This window comes from Hibiscus syriacus, unplaced genomic scaffold, assembly GCF_006381635.1.
Source record: "Hibiscus syriacus cultivar Baekdansim isolate YM2019G1 unplaced genomic scaffold, ASM638163v2 tig00110160_pilon, whole genome shotgun sequence".
NCBI lineage: Eukaryota > Viridiplantae > Streptophyta > Magnoliopsida > Malvales > Malvaceae > Hibiscus > Hibiscus syriacus.
In genome coordinates this window covers 980,179-1,004,499 of record NW_024062608.1, presented here as the reverse complement: position 1 = coordinate 1,004,499, position 24,321 = coordinate 980,179, and the positions used below count along the sequence as shown (strand labels likewise).

General features: G+C 34.5%; 1 protein-coding gene and 1 pseudogene across 1 annotated transcript; one reads left to right on the top strand and one right to left on the bottom strand.

Moving 5' to 3' along the window:
• Positions 1-1,365: 1,365 nt before the first annotated feature.
• On the bottom strand, positions 1,366-2,751 carry LOC120216373 (E3 ubiquitin-protein ligase RNF185-like). The gene is made up of 2 exons (XM_039213821.1): positions 2,640-2,751; positions 1,366-2,274 (listed from the first exon to the last, which is right to left on the bottom strand). The coding sequence occupies exon 2, from the start codon at positions 2,261-2,263 to the stop codon at positions 1,580-1,582; it is 684 nt and encodes a 227-aa protein (XP_039069752.1). The 5' UTR covers positions 2,264-2,274; positions 2,640-2,751; the 3' UTR covers positions 1,366-1,579.
• Positions 2,752-18,520: 15,769 nt separating this feature from the next.
• Positions 18,521-20,548, top strand: LOC120216490 (annotated as a pseudogene).
• The last annotated feature ends 3,773 nt before the right edge of the window (positions 20,549-24,321 follow it).

The window sequence follows — 24,321 nt, the reverse complement described above, 5'->3', positions numbered from 1 at the left end:
ATTAATTCTTTAAGTCCTTAATAGAATCATCTAATTTTTGGAATATGAACTTGCATCACCATTCTTAATTATCTCATCGAGTAAAGACCTACTAGTAAAACACTAAAACTTATCTCATCATTGTCGGTTACCCAATTTGCATCACAATATTCCTCTAACAATGCGGAGTATTCAACAAATTTCAATTTTCAATCTATAGTATCTTTAAGGAACTTCATTAAGCGCTTAAGAGCATTACAATGCTCTGTACTAAGTATACTTTGACTACTTACAACATAGACAATAGCAAGACAAATATAATTCATCAAGAACATCAAGTTTCCAATAATCTTGGCATATTTAGTTTGAGACGTACTACGTTCTTTATTCTCTATCAACTAGATACTAGAATCATAAAGACTTCTAACAGAGATCATATCATGACTATTAATTTTCTTAGCATTTTCTTGGAGTATGTTCAAACAATTTTCTTTTCAGTTTTTGTAACTTCAAAGATTACATATACATTTCCTCAATCAATCATATCAAATTTAGTAGACAAAAAATCTTTAGCTTTGTTGATGACCTAAATATTTGTACTAAAATCTACATGTCATCTAAATATAAAATACAATCAACATCTTAGAACAATAAAATTAAAATTAAGAGTACTCTTATAAAATTTCTCATACTTGTTATTTCAGAACTTGCCTAAGACCATCAAAATTAAGAGCATATAACCTTTGACAAGGGCAATTGAGCCCTTAGCCGCAAGGTACGGAAGATGTTGATATCCATCATGTGGTAGGAAGACATACTTTTCTGGACTTGCATTGTAGGATCAAGCGCTGGACTATGACTGTAACTTTAATAAGACGATTCCCCTTTACCTAGTTTCCATGGTTCATGAATAAATCCCTGCCCTACCATGTGGAAGTAGCCACTTATCTATCCTCAGAGCTAACGTCAAAAGCATGCATTGACTCAACAAACAAATCGTGGCTAAAGAAAACTACTTACAAGTTTGAACACTGGGTGCTTATTATGAGAATTTTCGAGTAAATTGAGGGAAACAATCGACTGACACAGACACATGTTGCATACGGTTATCTGATGAATCCAGGATGTCCAATAATTGACATATGATAAATATATCCATTTCCAGCAGGAGCAGCACCTAATTTCCACCTAGTAAAAAACGAACAAACAAAAGAAAACCTGCTTCGTTTGATAGTTATAACATGACTGACACCTAATGACAATTCCAGCATGCCTCAACATAAGGATTTGATCTGATAAACTACCCGTTCATGTTTAACTTGATATAAATACTAGCAAGCAGTTATGTAACACATGAAGCAGCAATCAACACAATGTCTCAATGCATAGGGGAAAACTGAACTAGTTCTTTTATTTTTGAAAAAAGAAATCAAGACCGGTATAAGTTGCTCCTGAAGCTAAATGAAACAGAAAAAATTAGAGTATCATATAGACAACTTCTTCTTAAGCCAAAAACAGAATCGTAAATTCGGCTACACCATATTTACAGACACATACACTAAATAATCAAGCAGCGGACGAGCTTAAATGGCAAACTATTTCACCAATAAAGCAGAGCAAGGATCACAAAGAGCCCAATCACCAAAAGAAGATTCTTCAGCACATTATCTGCTTGCTGTCCTCGTGTCGTTGGCTGCTGGGGAAACCTATGGGTATGACCACCATGAACAGCATTGAACCCAAAAGGATCACCTGAAGTTGTTCCATAAACAGTAGCATCCGGAAATCCATGAAAATGAATGTTAAACAAGGATGGCAATAGGCCTCCAAAACCCATTGTAAAGTTACCAATCCTTGTGGTTGCCATCGGAACAAAACCTCCCATTAGTCCAAATCCGTAATTGGCAAACGGATTAGCTTGCAGTGGGGGAGGAGGTGCTGTTGCAGGTCTTTGCCCCACTGGACGGTTTGGGATATCCATGCCAGGATACGATTTTGAACGAGGATCGGTCTGGTTGTTACCCCTGCCGTAAAGAGGAACCAGTTTATCCTCTTGTATGAGGGCCTTGCAAACAGGGCATTCTTGAGAATGAGAGTGATGGTGCAACCATCTGTAAAGGCATGGCCAACAGAAGAGATGACCGCAAAGAGTGACAATCGGGTCTTGAGCTAAGTCGAAGCAGATATTACACTCAAAATCACCAGCATCATTAACATTGTTACTACCCGAGCAAGACGGACTTGGGGGTGGAATGCTTGTTGACTCCCCAAAGCCGCTCGCCATTCCTTATTCACCTAACACAATCGATCAAAAAAATCATAAATAAAACAAATAAAATCATGTAGAAAATACAATTCAACAGGAAAAATAAGAAATCAAAATGATCACTTTCAATAAACCAAATTCCCAATTTTCTGACAAAAGAAACCCAGAAAATTTTAATCGGTACTATCCGCATACCAATAAAAGTCCTAATATTGAATCTTTTATAATAGTTCATCAAATTGTGCCATAAACGATAATAATCATAAACCAATCCACACAATTTCAATAAAAACCAATATAGAATCAGAAAATAAATCAAATCACAATAAATTAAAGACAGAAAAAGAAGTAAATAAAAAACAATATGGTATACATTATAATCTACAAAACTAACCTGAAAATCGAAGGAATTGATTGGATCAGTTTTTTTTCCTTCTTTTTTTAATCTTTTGGGACGATAAAAGAGGGTTATTAATGGGAAGTTTGGCAAATATAGGGAAGAATCAAGGGTTTTCGATTTCCAATTATTCCCGACTTCCTAAAACGCAATAGAGAATCAGTAATTGGGCAGGCCACCATCTCTATTTCAACTTTTGGGTGAAAATCAAAACCTCTATCCATTCATCAAAAGCAATACATAAGAAGCCAATTTTTCTCCGGTTTAATCAATTTTATTGCTTTTCAAAGAAATATATATATGCATATCGTATATGATTAGAACGAATCATTTAAATTAAAATCAATAAGTACTATAATATTATAAAGAATTATAATCAAATTTAAACAAGAATACAAACAAATATATTCAATTTCACTTGACTCAAGAAATATAAATAAAATTTAAATAATAAAATAATGCACATAAATTCAAATAACTCGAATTTTTTTACTCAAGTCCATCAAATACTCACCCTCAATATAAATATAATTAATAAATTATTTTAGCATAATTACAAAATTCGACCTCCGTATTCACATCTGTGAGATAAAATATTTTGAAGAAAAAACCCATCTAGAAGCCAAATTGTTTTCTTGTTAAATTCTTTCGTTTGACTGGTAGTGGGTAGGTGAAGCACAAAATTTTGGGGAAGAATATGGTTTTTTGGTATAGTCACATATATATGATCTATTGATCGACTAATCTGAATCGGATACTGCAGATGTAACGCCCCGAATCTTGGATTAGAAGTATTGAGCTAATCCGAGATGGGCCTTGGTTTAATTTGTAACACCCTCAACCCGTACCCGACCCGGATACGAGTCCAGGATGTCACATTGACTATACAAAATAATACTTTAAAAACGATAAAACATTTGAACTTATATTATTAAAATACAATAATATACATATGTTAATACAAGTTTATCAAAATACTCAGAGTATACACAACTTGACTTTTTGATTACATGCCAACATTCATTTACATAACAAAAGGACCTACTGATTAAGTTGTCTCTGATCTGATAGTTGCAGAAGTAGTGCTGTCCAGCTGCTTAACTTGTCTCGTCTACTTTCTCGGATCCTACGTATGAAACACTCACACACTAAGTCATCGACTTAGTGTGGCAGTATAATAATAATAACAAGGAAATGTAATGAAAATGCCATAATAAGATGAAATGAGATGAAATCAAATACTAACCATGCAGTTTATATCACCATGTTCCTTACCTATAAGCATATTACATTAGCATTCATGAATTCGTATCAATAAGTTTATTGACCCATGATACCATACTGAGAACCTAAGGTATGTGAGTACTGTGAGATTGTGCACTATGCTGTCACCACAGCTCGTATAAATGCACCGAAGTGCCACGTAGAATTGCACCGAAGTGCCGCGTAGAATTACATCATAGTGCCATATAAGATTGTCCCTAAGGACCACATAGAAAATTACTTAAGAATCATATACATATGCCAATGATCAAGTATGTGTCTCAAAAGACCTCACACATGTTCCAAAGGATACATATATGTCCCGAAGGACCGCGTAGACCCTCTACTCTTGGCATGCCAACTATACCTATAGTTCTCATCGACATAACATGGGGTTTTCCCAATTTACATAGTATATCACATAGACATATCATTTCCTTACCTTCATCACATGGCTCATATAACTTTGCATACATATTCATTTAAAACATATTACACAATGCACATAGTATGAATTTATATCATGCTTCACAATATGAAATGAATCATGAATCAATGTATTCAATCTAGACTTCTCACAAGTCTAGGACTGAATATATATCTATACTCATGTTATGCATATTCACTCACCTATATTTCTTTGTTTTTTCCTCGATCGATCTTATTAGGAAATCGCTCTGGAACTTGTTTAGGCTCTGTATGTACATAGTAATTTATTGATACTTATCAGTATACTAATTAATATATTCTAAATAGTCATTTCTTAGGGGGTGCATAAATCCCATTTGATGTTTGTATTTAAGAGAGTGCATCGATGCACAAGTAGTGCATCGATGCACTGATGGCATTCGATGTTTTTATTTTAAAGGAGTGCATCGATGCATTTCATGTGCATCGATACACCTTGAACAATTTCTGGGATTTTATCCTTGATGCATCGGTACACATTAAATGTGCATCGATGCACATAGCCCAGAAATGTCATTTTTAGACCGAAATCCCTTCATAATCCCCTCAACACTACATAATTCACCTCCTTTTATATCCCTAACGTAAATACACTTACTTAAACTAATTATTATCCATTCAATACCTCTAAAACTTAGAAATCCAATCATCCATATAGAATTTAAGAATCTCACTCAAATTCCAACATGTTCTAAATCTAATTCTGACACTTCATATCTTTTAATTCCACGTCTTAAAATCTAATTAATACATTTCTGTCAAGATTTCACTTATTCACCTCCTTTCTTTAATCCTTCCTAACTCCATCATCTTTTGATTTTAAGATAACCTAAGCCTTCCTTAAGCTTAGTTATCATCTAATGATCAAAAGCAACCTTAAATTCATCCAGAATTTGATCAACAAGAAAACTCACCTTTAGTTTAGCTTCACGGTGGAGAAGAAGAATGATGAAGAAGAGAAATCAAGAACTTTGGTTTTCCCCAATTGTCTTCCACGTGGGTATTAAAATATCCCTTCAAAAGTAATATTTAATTACTTCCCTGCTAAAAGACTAATTTGCCCTTGTAATTCTTCTTCTTTGCTAATTGATCATACAAAAAACATTTCAATCAAATCCTTAAACTTCTCAATTTGTCCTATTTGGCCACTGAGTTTTTAAATCTCACAATTTAATCACTAACCTGGTATAGAGGATGTTACAAATCTCCCTCCCTTAAGAAATTCGTCCTCGAATTTTCATTGCACAAACAGATGGGGGTATTGAAATCGCATATCCTCTTCACGTTCCCACGTTGTTTCTTCTACTTTGTGATTTCTCCAAAGAACTTTGACCAACGGAACCGTTTTATTTCTCAATTGTTTGACTTCGTGAGTCAATATTTGTATTAGTTCCTCTTATAGGTCAAAACATGTTAAACTTCTACTTGTTCTGGTGTAACGATGTGAGAGGGATCGAACCTATATTTTCTTAACATGACACATGAAAAACATTATGGATTTTCTCCATTTCTGGTGGCAAAAATAACTGATATGCCACTGTCCTATTCTTTTAACAACTTCATATGGCCCGATGAATCTAGGACTTAGCTTTCCTTTCCGACCAAATCGTAATACTTTTTTCCATGGTGATACCTTCAGAAACACTTTATCCCCAACTTCAAATTCAATCTCCTTTATTTTAATGTCAGAATAAGACTTTTGTCGATCAAATGCCACTTTTAGGTTATGTTGAATTTCCTGAACTTTCTCTTCCATATCTTGAATCAAATATGGACCGAGTACATTCCGATCTTTGAGCTCATACCAGTTTAATGGCGTACGAGATTTCCTTCCATATAACGCCTCATAGGGTGCCATTTTAATACTGGACTGATAACTATTGTTGTAAGCGAACTCCATCAGTGGTAAGTATTTCTCCCATGACCCTTTGAACTCCATAACATGCTCGCAACATATCTTCCAATATTTGAATAGTTCTTTCTGATTGTCTGTCTGTCTGGGGGTGAAAGACGGTACTAAAGTTTAAGTGAGTCCCTAATGCTCCATGCAAGGATTTTTAGAATCTCGAGGTGAATCGAGGATCTCGATCAAAATTATAGAAACAGGCACTCCATACAATCTAATAATTTCTCTAATATACAGCTTCTAATACTTTTCCATAGAGAAATCTGTTCTGACAGAAAGAAAATGTGCTGACTTGGTCAATCGATAAACAATTACCCAAATCGAATCTCTTTTGTTTGGACTCAGGGTTAACCCCGAAACAAAATCCATCGTTACATTTTCCCACTTCCATTGTGGAATGGAAAGTGTTTGTCATAATCTAGATGGAACTTGATGTTCGGCTTTGACTTGCTGGCATGTTAAGCACTTGGACACAAATTCAATAATGCTTCGTTTCATCCCTAGCCACCAATACCGATCTTTTAAATCCATATAGATCTTGGTTCCACCCGGGTGCATCGTCAATGGACTGCAATGAGCCTCTGTCAATAAATTCTTCTTCAACTCTTCATCCTCTGGTATCATAATTCTTTCTTTATAATACAATTTCCCATCAGACTTCACCTCAAAATCCTTTATTTCTTTATTCTTTACTTGCTCTATTCTTTTCAAACATATTTTATCTTGGCTTTGCAATTCTCCTATTCGGTCCAACCATGATGGTTTAAGTTTTAACTCTGCACATAAACCACCGTCTCCAGTCAAAGATAACCTTGTATCCATAGCTCTTAAAGCTGCAAACGTTTTTCTACTCAAAGCATCTGCTACCACGTTAGCCTTTCCGGGATGATAGTCAATTATTATATCATAATCTCTAAAAAACTCAACCCGTCTCCTTTGTCTCAAATTAAGCTCTTTTTGAGTCATCAGGTATTTCAAGCTCTTATGATCCATATACAAGTAACATCATTCTCCATACAGATAATGACGCCAAATCTTGAAAGTGAACACCATTGCAGCCATTTCTAAATCATGGGTGGGGTAATTCTTTTCATGTGGTTTTAACTCTCTCGATGCATACGCTACCACCTTACCTTTTTCATTAATACACACCCCAACCCATTGCGGGACGCGTCACTATATACGACAAAATTCTTGCCAGATTCTAGTTGAACCAATACAGGAGTTTCTGTCAAAATTCTCTTTAAAGCTTCAAAACTTTCTTGACATTCAGAAGTCCAAACAAACGGTACATTCTTTCTCATCAGCTTCGTTAAAGGCAGCACTATCATCGAAAAATTCTTAACGAATCTTCGATAATATCCGGCAAGTCCAAGGAAACTTCGAACTTCTGATACATTCTTTGGAACTTCCCAATCCATTATAGCTTTTACCTTTTGAGGGTCCACCCGAATCCCATCTGCAGAGATCACATGCCCCAAGAAAATTACTTCATTTAGACAAAATTCACATTTGGACAATTTGGCATAAAGCTTCATATCTCTGAGAATTTGCAAAACTATTCTCAAATGTGTTCTATGCTCTTCAATGGACTTCGAGTAAACCAATATGTTATCAATAAATACGACAACAAACTGGTCCAAATAGGGCTGAAAAATCTTGTTCATGAGATCCATGAAAGCAGCAGGTGCATTCGTTACTCTGAATGGCATTACAATAAATTCTTAATGGCCATATCTCGTTCTAAAAGCAGTCTTTGGAATGTCCTTCTCCTGAATCTTCAATTGGTGATAACCCAAACGTCAATGCGCGGGAGGGGATACTTATTCTTGATGGTCACCTTATTAAGCTGTCGATAATCAAGGCAGAGACACATTGACCCATCCTTCTTCTTAACAAATAACACTGGAGCTCCCCAAGGCGACACACTTGGTCGAATAAATCCATTCTCTAACAACTATTGCAATTGATTCTTTAACTCTTACAATTCTTTCGAAGCCATCCAATAAGGTGCCATTGCAATCGGAGTTGTTCTCGGCATTACTTCAATTTAAAATTCTACCTCTCTATCTGGAGGTAATCCTGAAAACAAAGTAGGGAAAACATCAAGGAATTCCCGAACTATTGAAATCTCATCTAATCCCTTCTCTTTAGCTCTTGTATCTATCACATTTGCAAGAAAACCTTGACATCCTTGTAGCAATAACTTATTAGCAGACATTATTGATATTACATTTGCTAAAAGATTAAATATTTCACTGATCACACTTATTTATGTTCTTCCTGGACTTTTCAGGGTTACCTTTTTTGATTTGCAAGTAACATCCCCATAGTAACGGAACAACCAATCCATTCTCAGAATTACTTCAAACTCGTTAAAGGGTAATTCCATCAGATTAGCAAGGAATTTAATTCCCTGAATCTTTATGGGACACCCCTTACAGACTTTGTTCACCCGATCACTATGCCTTAAAGGATTAGTTACTATAATCTCATTACTCATGGCTTCTAAGAGGATCCTCAATTCCTTTACTAATTTACTTGTAATGTAAGAATAATTAGAACCTGGATCAATCAGTACCAATACTAATTTATCATACAGCTGGAAAGTATCTGCTATAATATCGGGATCATCACAATCTTCACTTGTCTTTAAATTGTATACCTGTGCGGTTGACTGAACTTCATGTTGAGCAGAGGATTCAGACTGGTTCCTTCCTCTACCTCTTCCCCGACCTCTCTGTGAGGCAGAACCAACTCTCTTAGATGGTGCAGACTCTTCAACCATTAATGGACAATCCCGGATAAAATGTCCAACATCTCCGAATAGGAAACAAGTCCCAGCAGTCATCCGACACGCCTCAAAATGGTTTTTCCCACAGTGCTGACATTATCTCGCTTGACCCTGATTAGATCTCACGGCACCAAATCCCACCGACTGTGTCTGTCTAGGTCTTGTCTGACTTGCTCCTCTAGCAGAGGATGCAACTGATTTTGATCTTACCTGTGATCAAAATCCTGAATCTCTTCATCTTTTTGGTGGGGCTGAGCTGTAAGAAGAACCCGTCCTCTTTGATGTCTGAACTCTTGAGTCCCCGAATTTCTCATTCTGAGCCCTTTCAAGAGCCTTTTCCCGATTAATCACCTCCTGAAACGAGGAAAAGTTTAATACTATCAGCATTTCCTTAAGCCTAGGGCGTAAGCCCTCCACAAACCATTCACACGCATCTTTTTCAATAGGCACAAGCTCAGATGCAAACCGACTCAGCTTGTTGAACTCGCATTCATACTCATATACAAAGCGTTTCATCTGTTTTAAATTCATAAACTCCTGCTTCATCTACCGAATAAATTGATCTCCAATGTACTTGTTTTTAAATTCATCTAAGAACAAAGACCAAGTCAACTGATCACTATACATCCTCATGGTGACGTTCGTCCACCATATCCTCGCTTGACCCCTTAGTAAAGAGATAACCCCATCTAACTTCTCCACTTCAGAACAGTGGAGACCATCTAACATGATTTTCAAATAATTTAACCAAAGATCAGCCGCAACCGGACCTTCTTCAGATTCTCCCTTAAATTCGGGAGCTCCCAAACTTCTCAACTCTTTTACTACATTCATTATTTGAATTGGTGGGGCAGGAGGTTGAAGACGTGTCAGAATAACATCCAACGTCCTGAAGAAAGTGTCTTGGTCTTGTACAGGCACTCCCTGAGATGCCTGTCCTTCACCTTGCATGGCCAGGGCAGGTGAATTACTGCTTTCAGCAGGCCTATCTTCTACCGCTTCACTTCGGGAGCTATTATGTCCGGACATCTAATAAAATAAACACATTATTCTATTAGCAAAACATCATACTCACACTAAACCAGATCAGAAGTTCTCACTATGTGTTGGCATGTATTTCATTTAAAGATTCTATAGACTCTAGTTTATGCCTAGAATCAGCTAAACCATAGCTCTGATACTTTAAATGTAACACCCTCAACCCGTACCCGACCCGGATACGAGTCCAGGATGTCACATTGACTATACAAAACAATACTCTAAATAAAACGATAAAACATTTGAACTTATATTATTAAAATACAATAATATACATATGTTAATACAAGTTTATCAAAATACTCAGAGCATACACAACTTGACTCTTTGAATTGCATGCCAACATTCATTTATATAACAAAAGGACCTACTGATTAAGTTGCCTCTAATATGATAGTTACAGGAGTAGTGTTGTCCAGCTGCTTAACATGTCTCATCTACTTTCTCGGATCTACATGTGAAACACTCACACGCTAAGTCATAGACTTAGTGAGGCAATATAATAATAATAACAACAAGGAAATGTAATAAAAATGCCATAATAAGATGAAATGAGATGAAATCAAATACTTAACCATGCAGTTTATATCACCATGTTCCTTACCTATAAGCATATTACATTAACATTCATGAATTCGTATCAATAAGTTTATTGGCCCATGATACCATAATGAGAACCTAAGGTATATGAGTACTGTGAGGTTGTGCACTATGCTGTCACCACAGCTCGTATAAATGCACTGAAGTGCCACGTAAAATTGCACCGTAGTGCCATATAAGATTGTCCCTAAGGACCACATAGAAAATTCCTTAAGAATCATATACATAGGCCAAGGATCAAGTATGTGTCTCAAAAGACCTCACACATGTTCCAAAGGATACATATATGTCCTAAAGGACAGTGTAGACCCTCTACTCTTGGCATACCAACTATACCTATAGTTTTTATCTACATAACATGGGCTTTTCCCAATTTACGTAGTATATCACATAGACATATCATTTCCTTACCTTCATCACATGGCTCATATAACTTTGCATACATATTCATTTAAAACATGTTACACAATGCACATAGTATGAATTTATATCATGCTTCACAATATGAAATGAATCATGCATCAATGTATTGAATCTAGACTTCTCACAAGTCTAGAACTGAATATATATATATAATCATGTTATGCATATGCACTCACCTATATTTCTTTGTTTTTTCCTCGATCGATCTTATTGGGAAATCGCTCTGGAACTTGTTTAGGCTCTGTATCTACATAGTAATTCATTGATACTTATCAGTATACTAATTAATATATTCTAAACTATCATTTCTTAGGCTAAAATAAAAGCCATTTTCATCTTTTAATGAAGGTATGCATCGATGCACTACACCATGTATCGATGCATCCCTTGACGGGTGCATCGATGCACTATCTATGCATCGATACATAAATCCCATTCGATGTTTGTATTTAAGGGGGTGCATCGATACACCTTGAACAATTTCTGGATTTTATCCTTGATGCATCGGTACACATTGAATGTGCATCGATGCACATAGCCCAGAAATGTCATTTTTAGAACGAAATCCCTTCATAATCCCCTCAACACTACATAATTCACGTTCTTTTATATCCCTAACTTACTTAAACTAATTATTATCCATTCAATACCTCTAAAACTTAGAAATTCAATCCTCTATATAGAATTTAAGAATCTCACTCAAATTCCAACATGTTCTAAATCTAATTCTGACACTTCATATCCTTTAATTCCACTTATGATTTAATTCCACTTATGACAAGTCAAATTTAGTCTTAAAATCTAATTAATACATTCTGTCAAGATTTCACTTATTCACCTTCTTTCTTTAATCCTTCCTAACTCCATCATCTTTTGATTTTAAATAACCTAAGCTTTCCTTAAGCTTAGTTATCATCTAATGATCAATAAGCAACCTTAAATTCATCAAGAATTTGATCAACAAGAAAACTCACCTTTAGCTTGGCTTCACGGTGGAGAAAAAGAATGAAGAAGAAGAGAAATATGGAACTTTGGTTTTCCCCAGTTGTCTTCCACGTGGGTATTAAAATATCCCTTCAAAAGTAATATTTAATTACTTCCATGCCAAAAGACTAATTGATCAACAGAAAACTCACCTTTAGCTTGGCTTCACGGTGGAGAAAAAGAATGAAGAAGAAGAGAAATATGGAACTTTGGTTTTCCCCAGTTGTCTTCCACGTGGGTATTAAAATATCCCTTCAAAAGTAATATTTAATTACTTCCATGCTAAAAGACTAATTTTCCCTTGTAATTCTTCTTATTTGCTAATTGATCCTATAAAAAACATTTCAATCAAATCCTTGAACTTCTCAATTTATCCCATTTGGTCACTGAATTTTTAAATCTCACAATTTAATCACTAAACCAGTATAGAGGATGTTATATAATTCCTTAGCTTTTAGGAAGCCTTAACCCAAATTAAAGAGGATTTGGGCTTGAGGTAAGCCCAATAGTGAATAAAAAGGGTGTTTTTAATCTGTAGTCAAAATTGGAGGGACCAAAGAAGCAATTTTACCCTTGTTCAAAAATAAGGTTGAAATCCTTATTTGCTTGGTGATATCACGTCTGATACACACTCTTTTTCTCAACTCTCCTTTGTCTCTTCTTCCTCTTCTTCCTCTTCTTCCTCTTCATCTTCATAGCTCTTTCTTTCTCTCCAAGAACCAAGTAAAGGTATAAACTTTGTAGTCTTACAACCCTAGTTCAGCAACCTAAAGGTAAGAATCATGATCCTTGTATCCCAAGCTTTGTATCATGCTTGCAAGACACCCATTTCACCATAGTTGCAAGTAACAAGTTTAGAAGTATTTTAGGAACTAGGTGGTTCCAACCCATTTTTCAGATATTTCTAGCCCTAGGAAGTGTTTTAAAACCCTCCTTAATCCCTAGCAACAGTTAGTAACCCTTGCATTTGGTTTTGTTTAGCGCAAGAGGTTGGAGAAGGCTCCTAAGCTAAGGGGAAGGAAAAAATTTACTTTGGGCTGAGCCTTTGACGTTTCTAGCAATATAGAATCAAAAGTAACTCACTCTTGACTTAACTATGCCATATATAAGTCATTTAGATGAAATATAGTAAGTTGCATAAGCTTGAAGCATTCCCAGGGAAGATTTTATATTTTAGAGTTATAAACATGTTTAAAGCCATATTTATGCTCCTTTTTATCTTCATAAAATATTAATAATGTTTGGAACCTCAATAAGGTCTTTGGGATAGTAGAATATGATTTTTTGCACCTAGTTTATGCTCTCTGCAAGTTGAGTTTCGATACTAGAGGGATAGTATCGAAACCCGTTCTTCTTCTTCTCTGGTAAACTCGTGAGTTTCTGGGAAAGAGTAATGATACTCTTTCAAGAGTATCAATACTTTGGGTCATAGTTTCAAAACTCCTAGAAAGTATCGAAACTAGATGGTTCAGAATGTTTAAAAGTATCAATACTTGTAGAAAGTATCGAAACTTTTTCAGGAGTATCGATACTGTCAGTTTGTTTTGGACAAAAAGGACACGTTTTAAGGGAATTAGACTCGAGGTACTCTAACACTTCAGTATATCCTCAAATAAGACTTCAAGCGAGAAAAATAATTAATTTTCAGAACATTAGAAACAGAAATAACTAGGGTTATATAAAACTAGCCTTATTTGACACTCGGGAAACAATCAGGACACTCGAGTTCTTTTTAGTAGAAATACGATAGTCAGTGGATCAAAGTCAGTGCCACGGCACTATAACAGCCGACTGGGCGCCAAATCCCCAAGACTCGACAGAGTAAGTCGGTGGGTGTAAGTTTCGATGAAGAATTATAGATCTCAATCAGGAGTACCCGATGGTGATTCGATATTACTAGAGGGGTGCGTGAGCTCCAAGATGCAGAATCCCTCAGTCGTACCATGATGCCAGCCACATATTAGCAATCTAGTAGTTGTATACTCAGACCTGTTCCACTTGTCATTTCATTTAGTGAATGCATGTAATATAGTACAATTTTTAGTGAGGCACTGAGCTCGTAAGCTCAGCATTCGAAATGTGTTTCTGTGTGTAGGTTCTTAGGGGCAGATTGTGGGGAGTTATCGTTATCAGATATTCCAATGCAGAAGAGCAGATTTTCATAGAGCTTTCAGAGCACATCTTGAGTCATCTTTAGAGGACATGTACTGTTATGGACATTGTTATGTATTAAGTCGTAACTCTTTTGAAACTTTGTATTTTGTATTATTTTGCGGATGTATTTTGAGAGCTCCCCATTAGTTGTAAACCTAGTTTATTACTTTGTTTTTATATTACATTATGAATGTCTAAATTTAAGAGATTCCAAAGTAGTTTTAAAAGAAAATTTTTGGATCACTATTTCAGTAGTTTCGTGTAACATTGTAATCCATGTATCTTCGGGTCTAACTGGACTATGGTGTTACAGCAGAGACAAGGGCGACTAATCCGGAGAAGAATATGATTGACTTGGTACATAATGGCAGAATAAATTAATTAGTATTAGTCTTTAGTCTTAGATTCATTTTTCTTACCCACTTTTATGTTTTAGTATTCTTAATAATATCCTTTATTATCCTTTCTTTTCTATTAATTTAAGGTGATTACAAGTAGTAGTATTTATTCTAAAGATTTTTAACCATTTGACACTAAATACTCAAATACCTCGTAATCGTTGGTGTTTGAACCCGAAATCTCTAGAGATAACAAACATCCTTACTTAGAATAAAACATGATTAATTATTTTTATAATCAAACAAATTAAGTTGTTATTCTTTTTTTTTTCAAGAAATGATTTATCCGTGTGATTGTTAGTTTCTGCAAAATAAAACAAAGATGGTATTAACTTCATGGTTCGTTGAAATTTGGAAGTTGAAAGAACGAATTTCCACTCGTTAGACTAAATCAACACGAATCAATAATCTTTCGAGGACTTAAGTTTATAGTTGAAAATAGCAACATCAAAATATATTATACTAGTTTTTTTTATGCAATCTAGAGTATACGTTCAACAATAATGTCATTCGGAATAATTAATACTCCTTATTTTGTAATTATTACATTCTTTGTATAAAAATTATTTAATAATATTTTAAAGTTTATTATATATTATCTTTTTGAAGCAACACCGTTATTTAAAAGTCATTGAAACTTTGGCTCAAGCGGAAATAATTAAGTATTTAATTCTTTTTAATTCGAATGTTATGGTTTATTCACATGAGTTAAATAAAAATCAATTTTGTCGAATCGATTAGGATCATAAGAATGATAAAGTTTTTCATCAAGTATTCAAGATTATGCATGTGTTTATGTTTGAATTCAATACCTCAGTTGATTTAAAATAACTTTGTACTAATTGATCCCAATACTTGGTGGTGGGTAAAGAAAAAAATGTGACAAATAATTATATTTTGTAAAGTTGTATCAACTATTGTTATTGATAGAGTATAGTGAATTTATGCATATATTTCATCCTTAGAAGTGCGATTTTTAATTCTCTGCCTGAGGATTATATAAAAGTATTAAAAGAAAAAAATTATTTATAATAATATCAATTAGAATTCAAAGTATGGGTAATTTAGTGGTTTTCAACTGAGGTACTGTCCAATTAACTCATGGCACCAGAGTAGGGCTGATTTTTTTTAACCTATATGATTTTTTATGTATTTATTTTTCATTTTTTTTAAAAAATTAAAGTTTTTATAATTGTGAAGGATTAAATTTAGTAATTTATTTATAATTAGAATCATCTCGATAGAACGTGTAAAATGGTAAGGGATAAAAGTGTTGTCATATCGATTAAAACAAAGGCTGTATCATCGTATAGTTAACTATTTAACCGTTAGTGGTAGAAAAGTAAAATACAAAAAATTAGGTGACCAAAATAAAACGTTTTAAAATTTAATAGTTAAATTAGAATGAATACTAAAGTCGAGTGACCCCTCTTGTACTTCACCAGTATAATTATAACGGAAATTTAGCTTTAATAATGGAAATCATTCGACTTCCTGTTGGCAGCCATTTTTTATGATTTCTTTATTCCAGCAAACGACTTCTTATCCACGAGAATCATTGAAACTTTTTTTTAAAGTAATAAAGACAAAAAGCTTTAAGTTAACTGGCTGAAGCTTTTAAAAAAGAGGGTCTAAAATGTCTCTTTCAAGCAGAGGTACGATGGTAGCAGGTGTAGTAGGAAATAAGAGTAGCTCATAATTCTGAACAATAGGAAGCTTGGTCATTTCATTAGCAGACATGTTTCCCTCGTGTGGAACCTAAAGGAATTCAGTGTACCAGCTACGGCAGCAAAGCGAGGAGATAGCTCGAACTAGCGGAAACAAATCCCGATCCAAATTGGCCTCATTAAGCAGCTTAATGGCTTGCAGACTATTGGACTGTATCTGTAATAAATCGAAACCATGAGTCCAAGCGAGTTGAAGGCCGATGTAGATAGCCCAGAGTTTAGCTTGTAGGGGCGTAGTTATGCCAATCGACTTATGAAAGCCAATTATCCAGTCTCCAGCACTAGAGCGGAAAACGCCACCAATAGAACCCAAGCTTGTGTAGGTATCTATAGTTGCATCGGTGTTGAGGCGTATCCATCTATCTGGGGGGCTTCCACCTTATCTCCTGCATGGAATGGGTTGTAGGGGCAGGAATAAGAGGACGAGTAACGGTAAAATGAGAGGACAATACAATGTTCAAACGCAAAACATCCTCCATGGAAGGATTGAAGTCGGTGAACATGAAACAATTTATACGTTTACAAATTTGCCAAATAAGCGTAGGAAAAAATAAAACTCAAGAGAGAGATAGGGCGTGAATTTTATCATGACAAGTTACGTTGCATCGCAACCACTCGGAGATAGAGCAATCAAAGAAATTATGCAAGAGAGGGAGAGGGAGTATCCTTTCCCAGATTGCCTTCACTGCATGGCAATCACGAAGAACATGCATGGAAGTTTCCACGTGCAAGCCACAAAGCGAACATGAAGGGTTTTGTGTTAACCCCCAGCGATGAGATTCATGATTAGTCACGAGTTGATTCTTAACCACTAGCTATAAGAACACCCGAATACGTCGAGGAATTGGGAGAGTCCAAATTACCTTCCAAAACGGGTCGGTGGCACCCCAACTAGCAACAGCCAGTTTACCATAAGCAATGCCAACCTGAAATTTATGCATAATATCCCACCGCCAAACACATCTATCATCACCATAATCTGAACTTGGAGGTTTGACGCCTAAGACGTGAGGAAGGATTTCAAACGAGAAAACCAAATATAATTTGTTTATATCCCAGTTTTCGTTTGCATCGACAACTTCATGAAAACCCAGCGTGAGGTCACGATCATAGTTGGGAAAAAGATAGCCACGAAGAGGTCCAAGAGAGGGGACACATGTGTTGTCCAGCATGCAAATGCAATTACCATTCTTGGAGCCAAATTAAGTGTTCTCTAAAATAATCCAAGTATTATATAATGCTTTCCAAAGTGGAGAGCAAGCATGCCTATCAATGGATTGTGGGCAGAGAATATTCATTCGATATTTTTGGCGAAGAGCTTGCACCCAAAAAGAAGTTTGAGAAGAGATGAGTGCATAGCCAATTTTCCACATAAAAGTTGTATTATGATCACAAGAGCGATGAACTCCCAAACCACCTCTATTCAGAGGTTGACAGATTTCCTCCCAATTAACAAGAGTTGTTTTCCTACGGGAAGAGGAAGACCCCCAAATAAATTGCCGAACAATTTTATCTATCTCATTACAAACACCCAGAGGCAGCTTAGACGTTTGCATGAAATAGATAGGGATAGCTGCTAACATAGATTTGGCGAGGGTTATCCGACCAGCCAAAGAAAAAGTACGAGCGGACCACCTATTGAGCCTTGCTCGCATTTTATCTAATATGAAATCATAATCTAAGCATCGAACACGTCTATGGATCACTTGCACACCCATATTTTTCGAGAGTTTCAATCTGCTGATAACCTAAAAGAGAGCATATAGATTGTTGAAATGAGTTATACGTATTCGGTGAAAAATAGACGTGTGTTTTTCGAGCATTAACTGTGTCCAGAAGCAGAATTAAACTCGAAAAGAGTCGAAGAAATGAGCTGAGCTTGAGCTAGGCTCGCTTTTCCATAAATGATGAGATCATCATCAAAGAATAGGTGCGAAAAAGGTAAACCATTACGAACCAAAAAGAAAGGCGACCAAAAGCCAGAAGAAATGAGATGGTTGATGCGTTGACCAAGACGTTGCATAATAAGCGCAAAACGATAGGGGGAGAGAGGTTCACCTTGACGAACACCTCTTTCAGGACGAAAAGGAGACGTAATTGAACCATTCCATTGGAACTGTATGATGGAAGAGGTCACACATTTCATAATGATCTAAATAAGAGTGGTAGGGAAACCAACATCCTGAATAGTGTCTTGAATGAAGTCCCATTTGACTCGATCAAAAGCATTTTCAAGATCAACTTTAATCGCCATCCACCCCTGCTTGGTCTTTTCTCTACACATAGAGTGAATAATTTCCTGGTTAAGGATAATATTCTCAGTAATCGATCTACCAGCAACAAAACTGGTCTGTGTTGGATGAATGAGACAAGGCGTGATAGGCTTGAGTTCATATTTAATTTTAGAACTTCAAATTTGTGCATGTGTTCCACAAAGATTACATTCAATATTCAATTCAATTCTATAATTTAATTTTATCCCCTCCTGATGAGACCCTTTGCATCGTTCATATACAAAACCAGTTCTCTAATCACCTATTTCTTGGTACATATAGCTTGTAAATTTCATTACCCAAATTAAACTTTAAAAAACCTGGATTTAAAATAAATTATTTATTAATAGTTTACGTCAAAGTTCGGATATTGAATCAAATTTTTTTTGTCCATTACACATAACTATTTTTCTTTTCTCAATTCACTCTTTAATCTTTTACTAAGGACATTTTAGAATTTTAAAGTTAAGTAAACTAATATTGATAAACTAAATATGTAAATGGATAATCAGAGATGGATAGAAATTAAAAAATGAGATATAAAATTATAATACTCTATTTTTTTAAATTGAGTATGCAAATTTCTTTATTTTTTTTATTTCCATTAACAAATTAAACCAATTTTTTTTCTCAAAATAACTCGTGTGCAAGTACTCCCCTAAGGTATCACGTGGATCTGTTACTGTGATGATCTAATAAAATGGTATAGTTTATGTTTGTTTAATATTTACAATGATATCATGCATTAACCGGCCATAATTCTTTATAAAAAGAAAAATAAACTGATTCTTTTTATTATTATTTTAACAATGAAATCGATCACTAATAATTTGTATTAAAAAGAAATTAATTATTTATGTTAACAAAAATACTAATTAATTTTTTATAAGGACTTAGTTGGATATAATTTAAAAAAACATTTTAATTTTTTTAAGTATAATAAAATTATATAAAGAGACTAAATATGAACATGAATAGCTTAATCTAATCTAATAATATGGTTTATTTAAGTATTTTTTGAAGTGGGGTTGGCAGGAAAATGAAGACCATATTCTTTAAATAAAAGAAAAACGAGCATCAGCAATACAATTGTTTATTGTAACGTCTTACTTTGTAGGTTTCAGCCGACTATTTTGTAAGCAAATTATTATTATTATTATTCTAATAGTCTTTGTTTTAAAGTGGGATAATCCACTTGTTTTCCTCTTGGTGACTTAGAAAAGGTTGCCCATATTAACAATCCATTGTTTGAACATCATTTCAATTAAATTTGATTAAATACGGCCGCTATAAGACCCCGTTCCAATGGCTCCTCTGTTTCCCCCTTGGAACCCGTTCCTTCGGCCGCGTCTTCTTCTGGTCCTACAGCTTTTACCTCTCCCGTTTCCTCCAAATGTTCCGTACGATCATCTCCATTTTCAAGACCCGGAAATTAACCTTCTTCTACCTCTTCAACAATTCCATATTGACGATCATGTCCTTCCTTTGGCTATAATTTTCTCAGTCGTTTCAGGTCTTGGCGATCCTATTCACGACCCTCGTTTACGTAGCCGTCTACGGCTACAGATTCTGGACGGCGATAGGGTTACGAAGCGCTTGCTTCCCCTTCGTGTTGAATTGCCAAATCCTGCTGTTGGGCTGCAACGTCCTCTGTCATATCGGGGTCTTGAAGTTGCATTTCATGAAAGGCGGGTGCAATGGGATCGGAGCCTGGGTTTTGAACTCTGGTTATTTTGTTAGTGTTTTTGAATTTTTATGTTCAGAGCAGAAGGAAAAATGGCAACGGCAAGCAAACGGTGGTGCACGGTGAATTGACAAGAACAAAGGTTTGTGATAAGTTATTAAGGTTGTCGGATTTATATTTTTTTTAAACAAAAAAAAAACAGCTTAATTTTGTAAAGAAAATGGAAAATAAGGCTACTAATTAATTATATAGAATAATGTATTCTTCCCCATATCTCTCTTTCTTGAAGTTAATCTCTATCACTTGACTTGTAACGTGGTTTTGTTCCATTGATGGTCACTTGTTTATATATAATGGATTATTTTATAACAGCGTGGTTAATGAAATACCAAAGATTACTAATATATTGTTAAAATATGTTTTATAGAGAAAATTTATGTTACAATAATATTCGGAGTAAGTAATTATAAGTTTTCGGTTATATTGTGAGTTCAATATTTATTAAAAATAAAATTATGCTTGCATCTTCTCCTAAATTAAAATTATTCAAAACTATTAAGTTTTTATGTTATTATTTTTAATTTTTAATTTGATTTTTTACTATATATATATATATATACACACGCACGATTCATTTATAATATCACTAATTTTTTAAACAAAAAATAAAATACTAATCTGCAATCAGAATCTTATATTGCACACTCATCGTGTATCATCGCACGTAGTACATCCGGCGACAAAACGAATTCATGTAAATTAATTGGGAGCTTCCATGCAAACTTTACTAATGCATCAGTCATCTTGTTCCTTTTTCACAATACATGCTCGACCAAAACCTCCCATCTCTGACCATGAATGTGTTGCAACAAAGTAAGTTGCCTCTCTCGTTGCACGTCAATCCGGAGCAGCAGCAGCATTATTCTTTCTAATTATCACGGTATTTTTTTTGAGTTTTAGATCTATAAATTTAAAAAGGCAAAAAGGTAGCTGAAGTATATGTAATTTCCACACACAAAAAAAAAAAACTAATGTGGCCTCGAAATCTTTTTGCATTTAATGTGTCCTTAGAATTTTTTTACACTCAATGTAGCCCTTGAATTTAGAAAAAGAACACAATATGATCATTTGAACAACGATTTTGTCATTGACTGTTACGATACTAACGTGACGGTCCATACGTGGCTGATGGGTTAAATATTAAAAAATAAATATAATAATACCAAAAATAAAAATTAAATTATTAAAAAAATAAAAATATACATAAAGCTAGGTTCCACAAGAAAGAAAATTTTACTCTTATTAAAAGAAAAATATGCAATGAAAGTGAAGACACAATTTTTTTTGATAGATGTTGAAATTTATAAATTTTGGAAATATACATGAAGCTTAGTTTCACATGATACTGGAAATTTATAGATGTTTCACTTGTTTTCTAATATCACACTATTTTTTTTATCTATGATGAAAACTACTGGGAATTTCTAGTTTTATTTATTCTCCACTTTTTGGATTTTTTTAATAATTTAATTTTATTTTTAGTATTGTTATATTTAATTTTTTAATATTATTATATTTTAAATTTAAAATATTTTTATTTAAAAATGTAACAACCCATACTCGGTCTAGAAGTTAGACTCGAATACCCGAATGTACATTAGGTTCTAATCTTGTCGGACAGAACAAAATCCTAAATCATGTGTTCTATGCGGAAGCATTTTAAATGTAAAACATATATCATGCAACACGTGGCAGTGCATAAACAATAATAAGCTAACATTTATCAACCATCAAAACATTGCAAGATACCAAATTAAGATTACCATTATTCCTTATTAGTCCTTAATTGATGACATGCAAATTTCCAGGTTAATCGGACCTCATTTAGGGGCCTAATTGAACATGCTCAATTTAGGGACCAAAACATAAACTTTTCAAATATAAAAATAAACCAAAAATATGAAATTGAAGGTTCCACTATGAGATTATTGTTGTTATAGAGTCATAGAACGAATTTCAACCAAATTTGGCTTAAAACAAAGCTTTAATTGCAAAATCATTTTCTAGACCAAAGTGAATATATTTTAAAGTTTAGGGACCAGCCAAGGACTTGGGGAACCTTTTAGGTATTTAATAAATGCAATTTTACCTATTTTCATCGAGCAAAAAATGAATATATCGATCCTTTTTTTCACAGGGGATCGATCCTTTGCAAAATAATGAGTTTGAGATTGATCATTTGCCTGAAGGGATTGATAATTTTGAGCAAGTGATCAATCATTTTTATGAAAAATGCATAAAATGCATTCTAATATACATGAACATGCATCCAATTGGTCATGGAATCGATCCTAGGGTCTATGAAATCTTGGACACCCTTAAACCCCTTAGAATATGTCGTAATACTTATGTAGCCTACTTCATATCATCATTTAACATAACATACAAGTATTTAGCATCCAAAGTCAAATTTGCATATAAAGTCCACTTAAACACAAGTTGCATAACCATTTTTGTGCATTATTGGTCGTTTCATGCATCCTAAGCCTAACATGTTATGTTCACTTATTGTCACTTGTCTAAATGGTCTAAACATTTGTTAAGGGAATATATCATCTTTTGGTCACTCAAGACATACTTGAACATATTGCATAACATGTAATCTAACATCAACATTCATCATTATGTTATTCATTCATGAATCAAAGCATAATATAAGTCATTATAAGTCACTTATGCACCAACAAAGGTCACAAGAACAAATTAACTTAAAGTTCAATTAAAGATCCCATATTGTCTTAAAATAAAACTAGTGTTCAAATAACTTTACAGAAGCTCCCTTGCTTTGATCACCTCCAAGTGCCTTGTCCCTCAAGCTCTCGAATCAACAAGTAGAGATCTAAAAAATATTAAACAACGAGTGTGAGCTATAAAGCTCAGTAAATGACTAAACATTTGAGCATGATGTACATGCCAAGGCTAAAGGAAAACATACCTAAATTCCATGGAACCTTACTTGTTTTTACCTCAATGATCATACCATAATGTCATGATTCAATGTTCACTTAATAAATCATAAATGCACATAAAATCCAGATTATACCATACTTTACATCATCATATACCTTGTAGCAAATCACATGCACTCATGCACAATTATCTTTTCGGCAAAGTCACATGTTATACATACATTGTTTCCATTTAAGATCATTAACCCTTTTGTTCAAAACACAACTCACTCATTGGATAAATGGACTCCATACAACTCCCCTTTATTTGTGGACTTACTTAGGTCCAAAACCACGTGTTTGCGGAGCAAAGCTTAATGCCCTACCTTACCCTGTACACTTCTCGGAGCATAGCTCAACACATCTTCCTTGCCCCGTATAACCCGATAACACTTACACTTGAACAAAACACATAGAGTACTCTTTTCTAGGCATGCCTTTCATATCCAAAGGTCCCATTAAGAACAAATAACCATTTAATCCAAGTACACAAGAGTAGTTGTCAAATGATGCATAGTTTCACATATACACTTTCACATTCATTTTGAAACACTATCATTTTTGGTTGTCATGATCAACCACACATAAGGACAGCGGGATAACTCCACCCGTCCATACATAAGGACAACGAGATAACTCCACTCGTCCATACATAAAGACAACGAGATAACTCTACTCGTCCACATATATTCACATTTATATATCTACGTTTTTCAATATGCTTTTGAAATCTCTATGCATTATCCACAACACATCACGATTCATGTTTCATATCAATTGCACATTTCCATTTCACATCCCATGAATCACAATCTTCCAATACACCAAAACTAATAGTCACCATGTCATATCATATGTACACTAATAACAGTCATATGCTTCCATTACATCATAGCTCATATTCAATATGCTTTAACACTCATGCTTGCATATAGCTTGTAACACATATAACTCGTATA

Excerpts from the sequence above, each read along its gene's own strand:
- LOC120216373 (XM_039213821.1), bottom strand. The coding sequence starts at position 2,263 with ATGGCGAGCGGCTTTGGGGAGTCAACAAGCATTCCACCCCCAAGTCCG.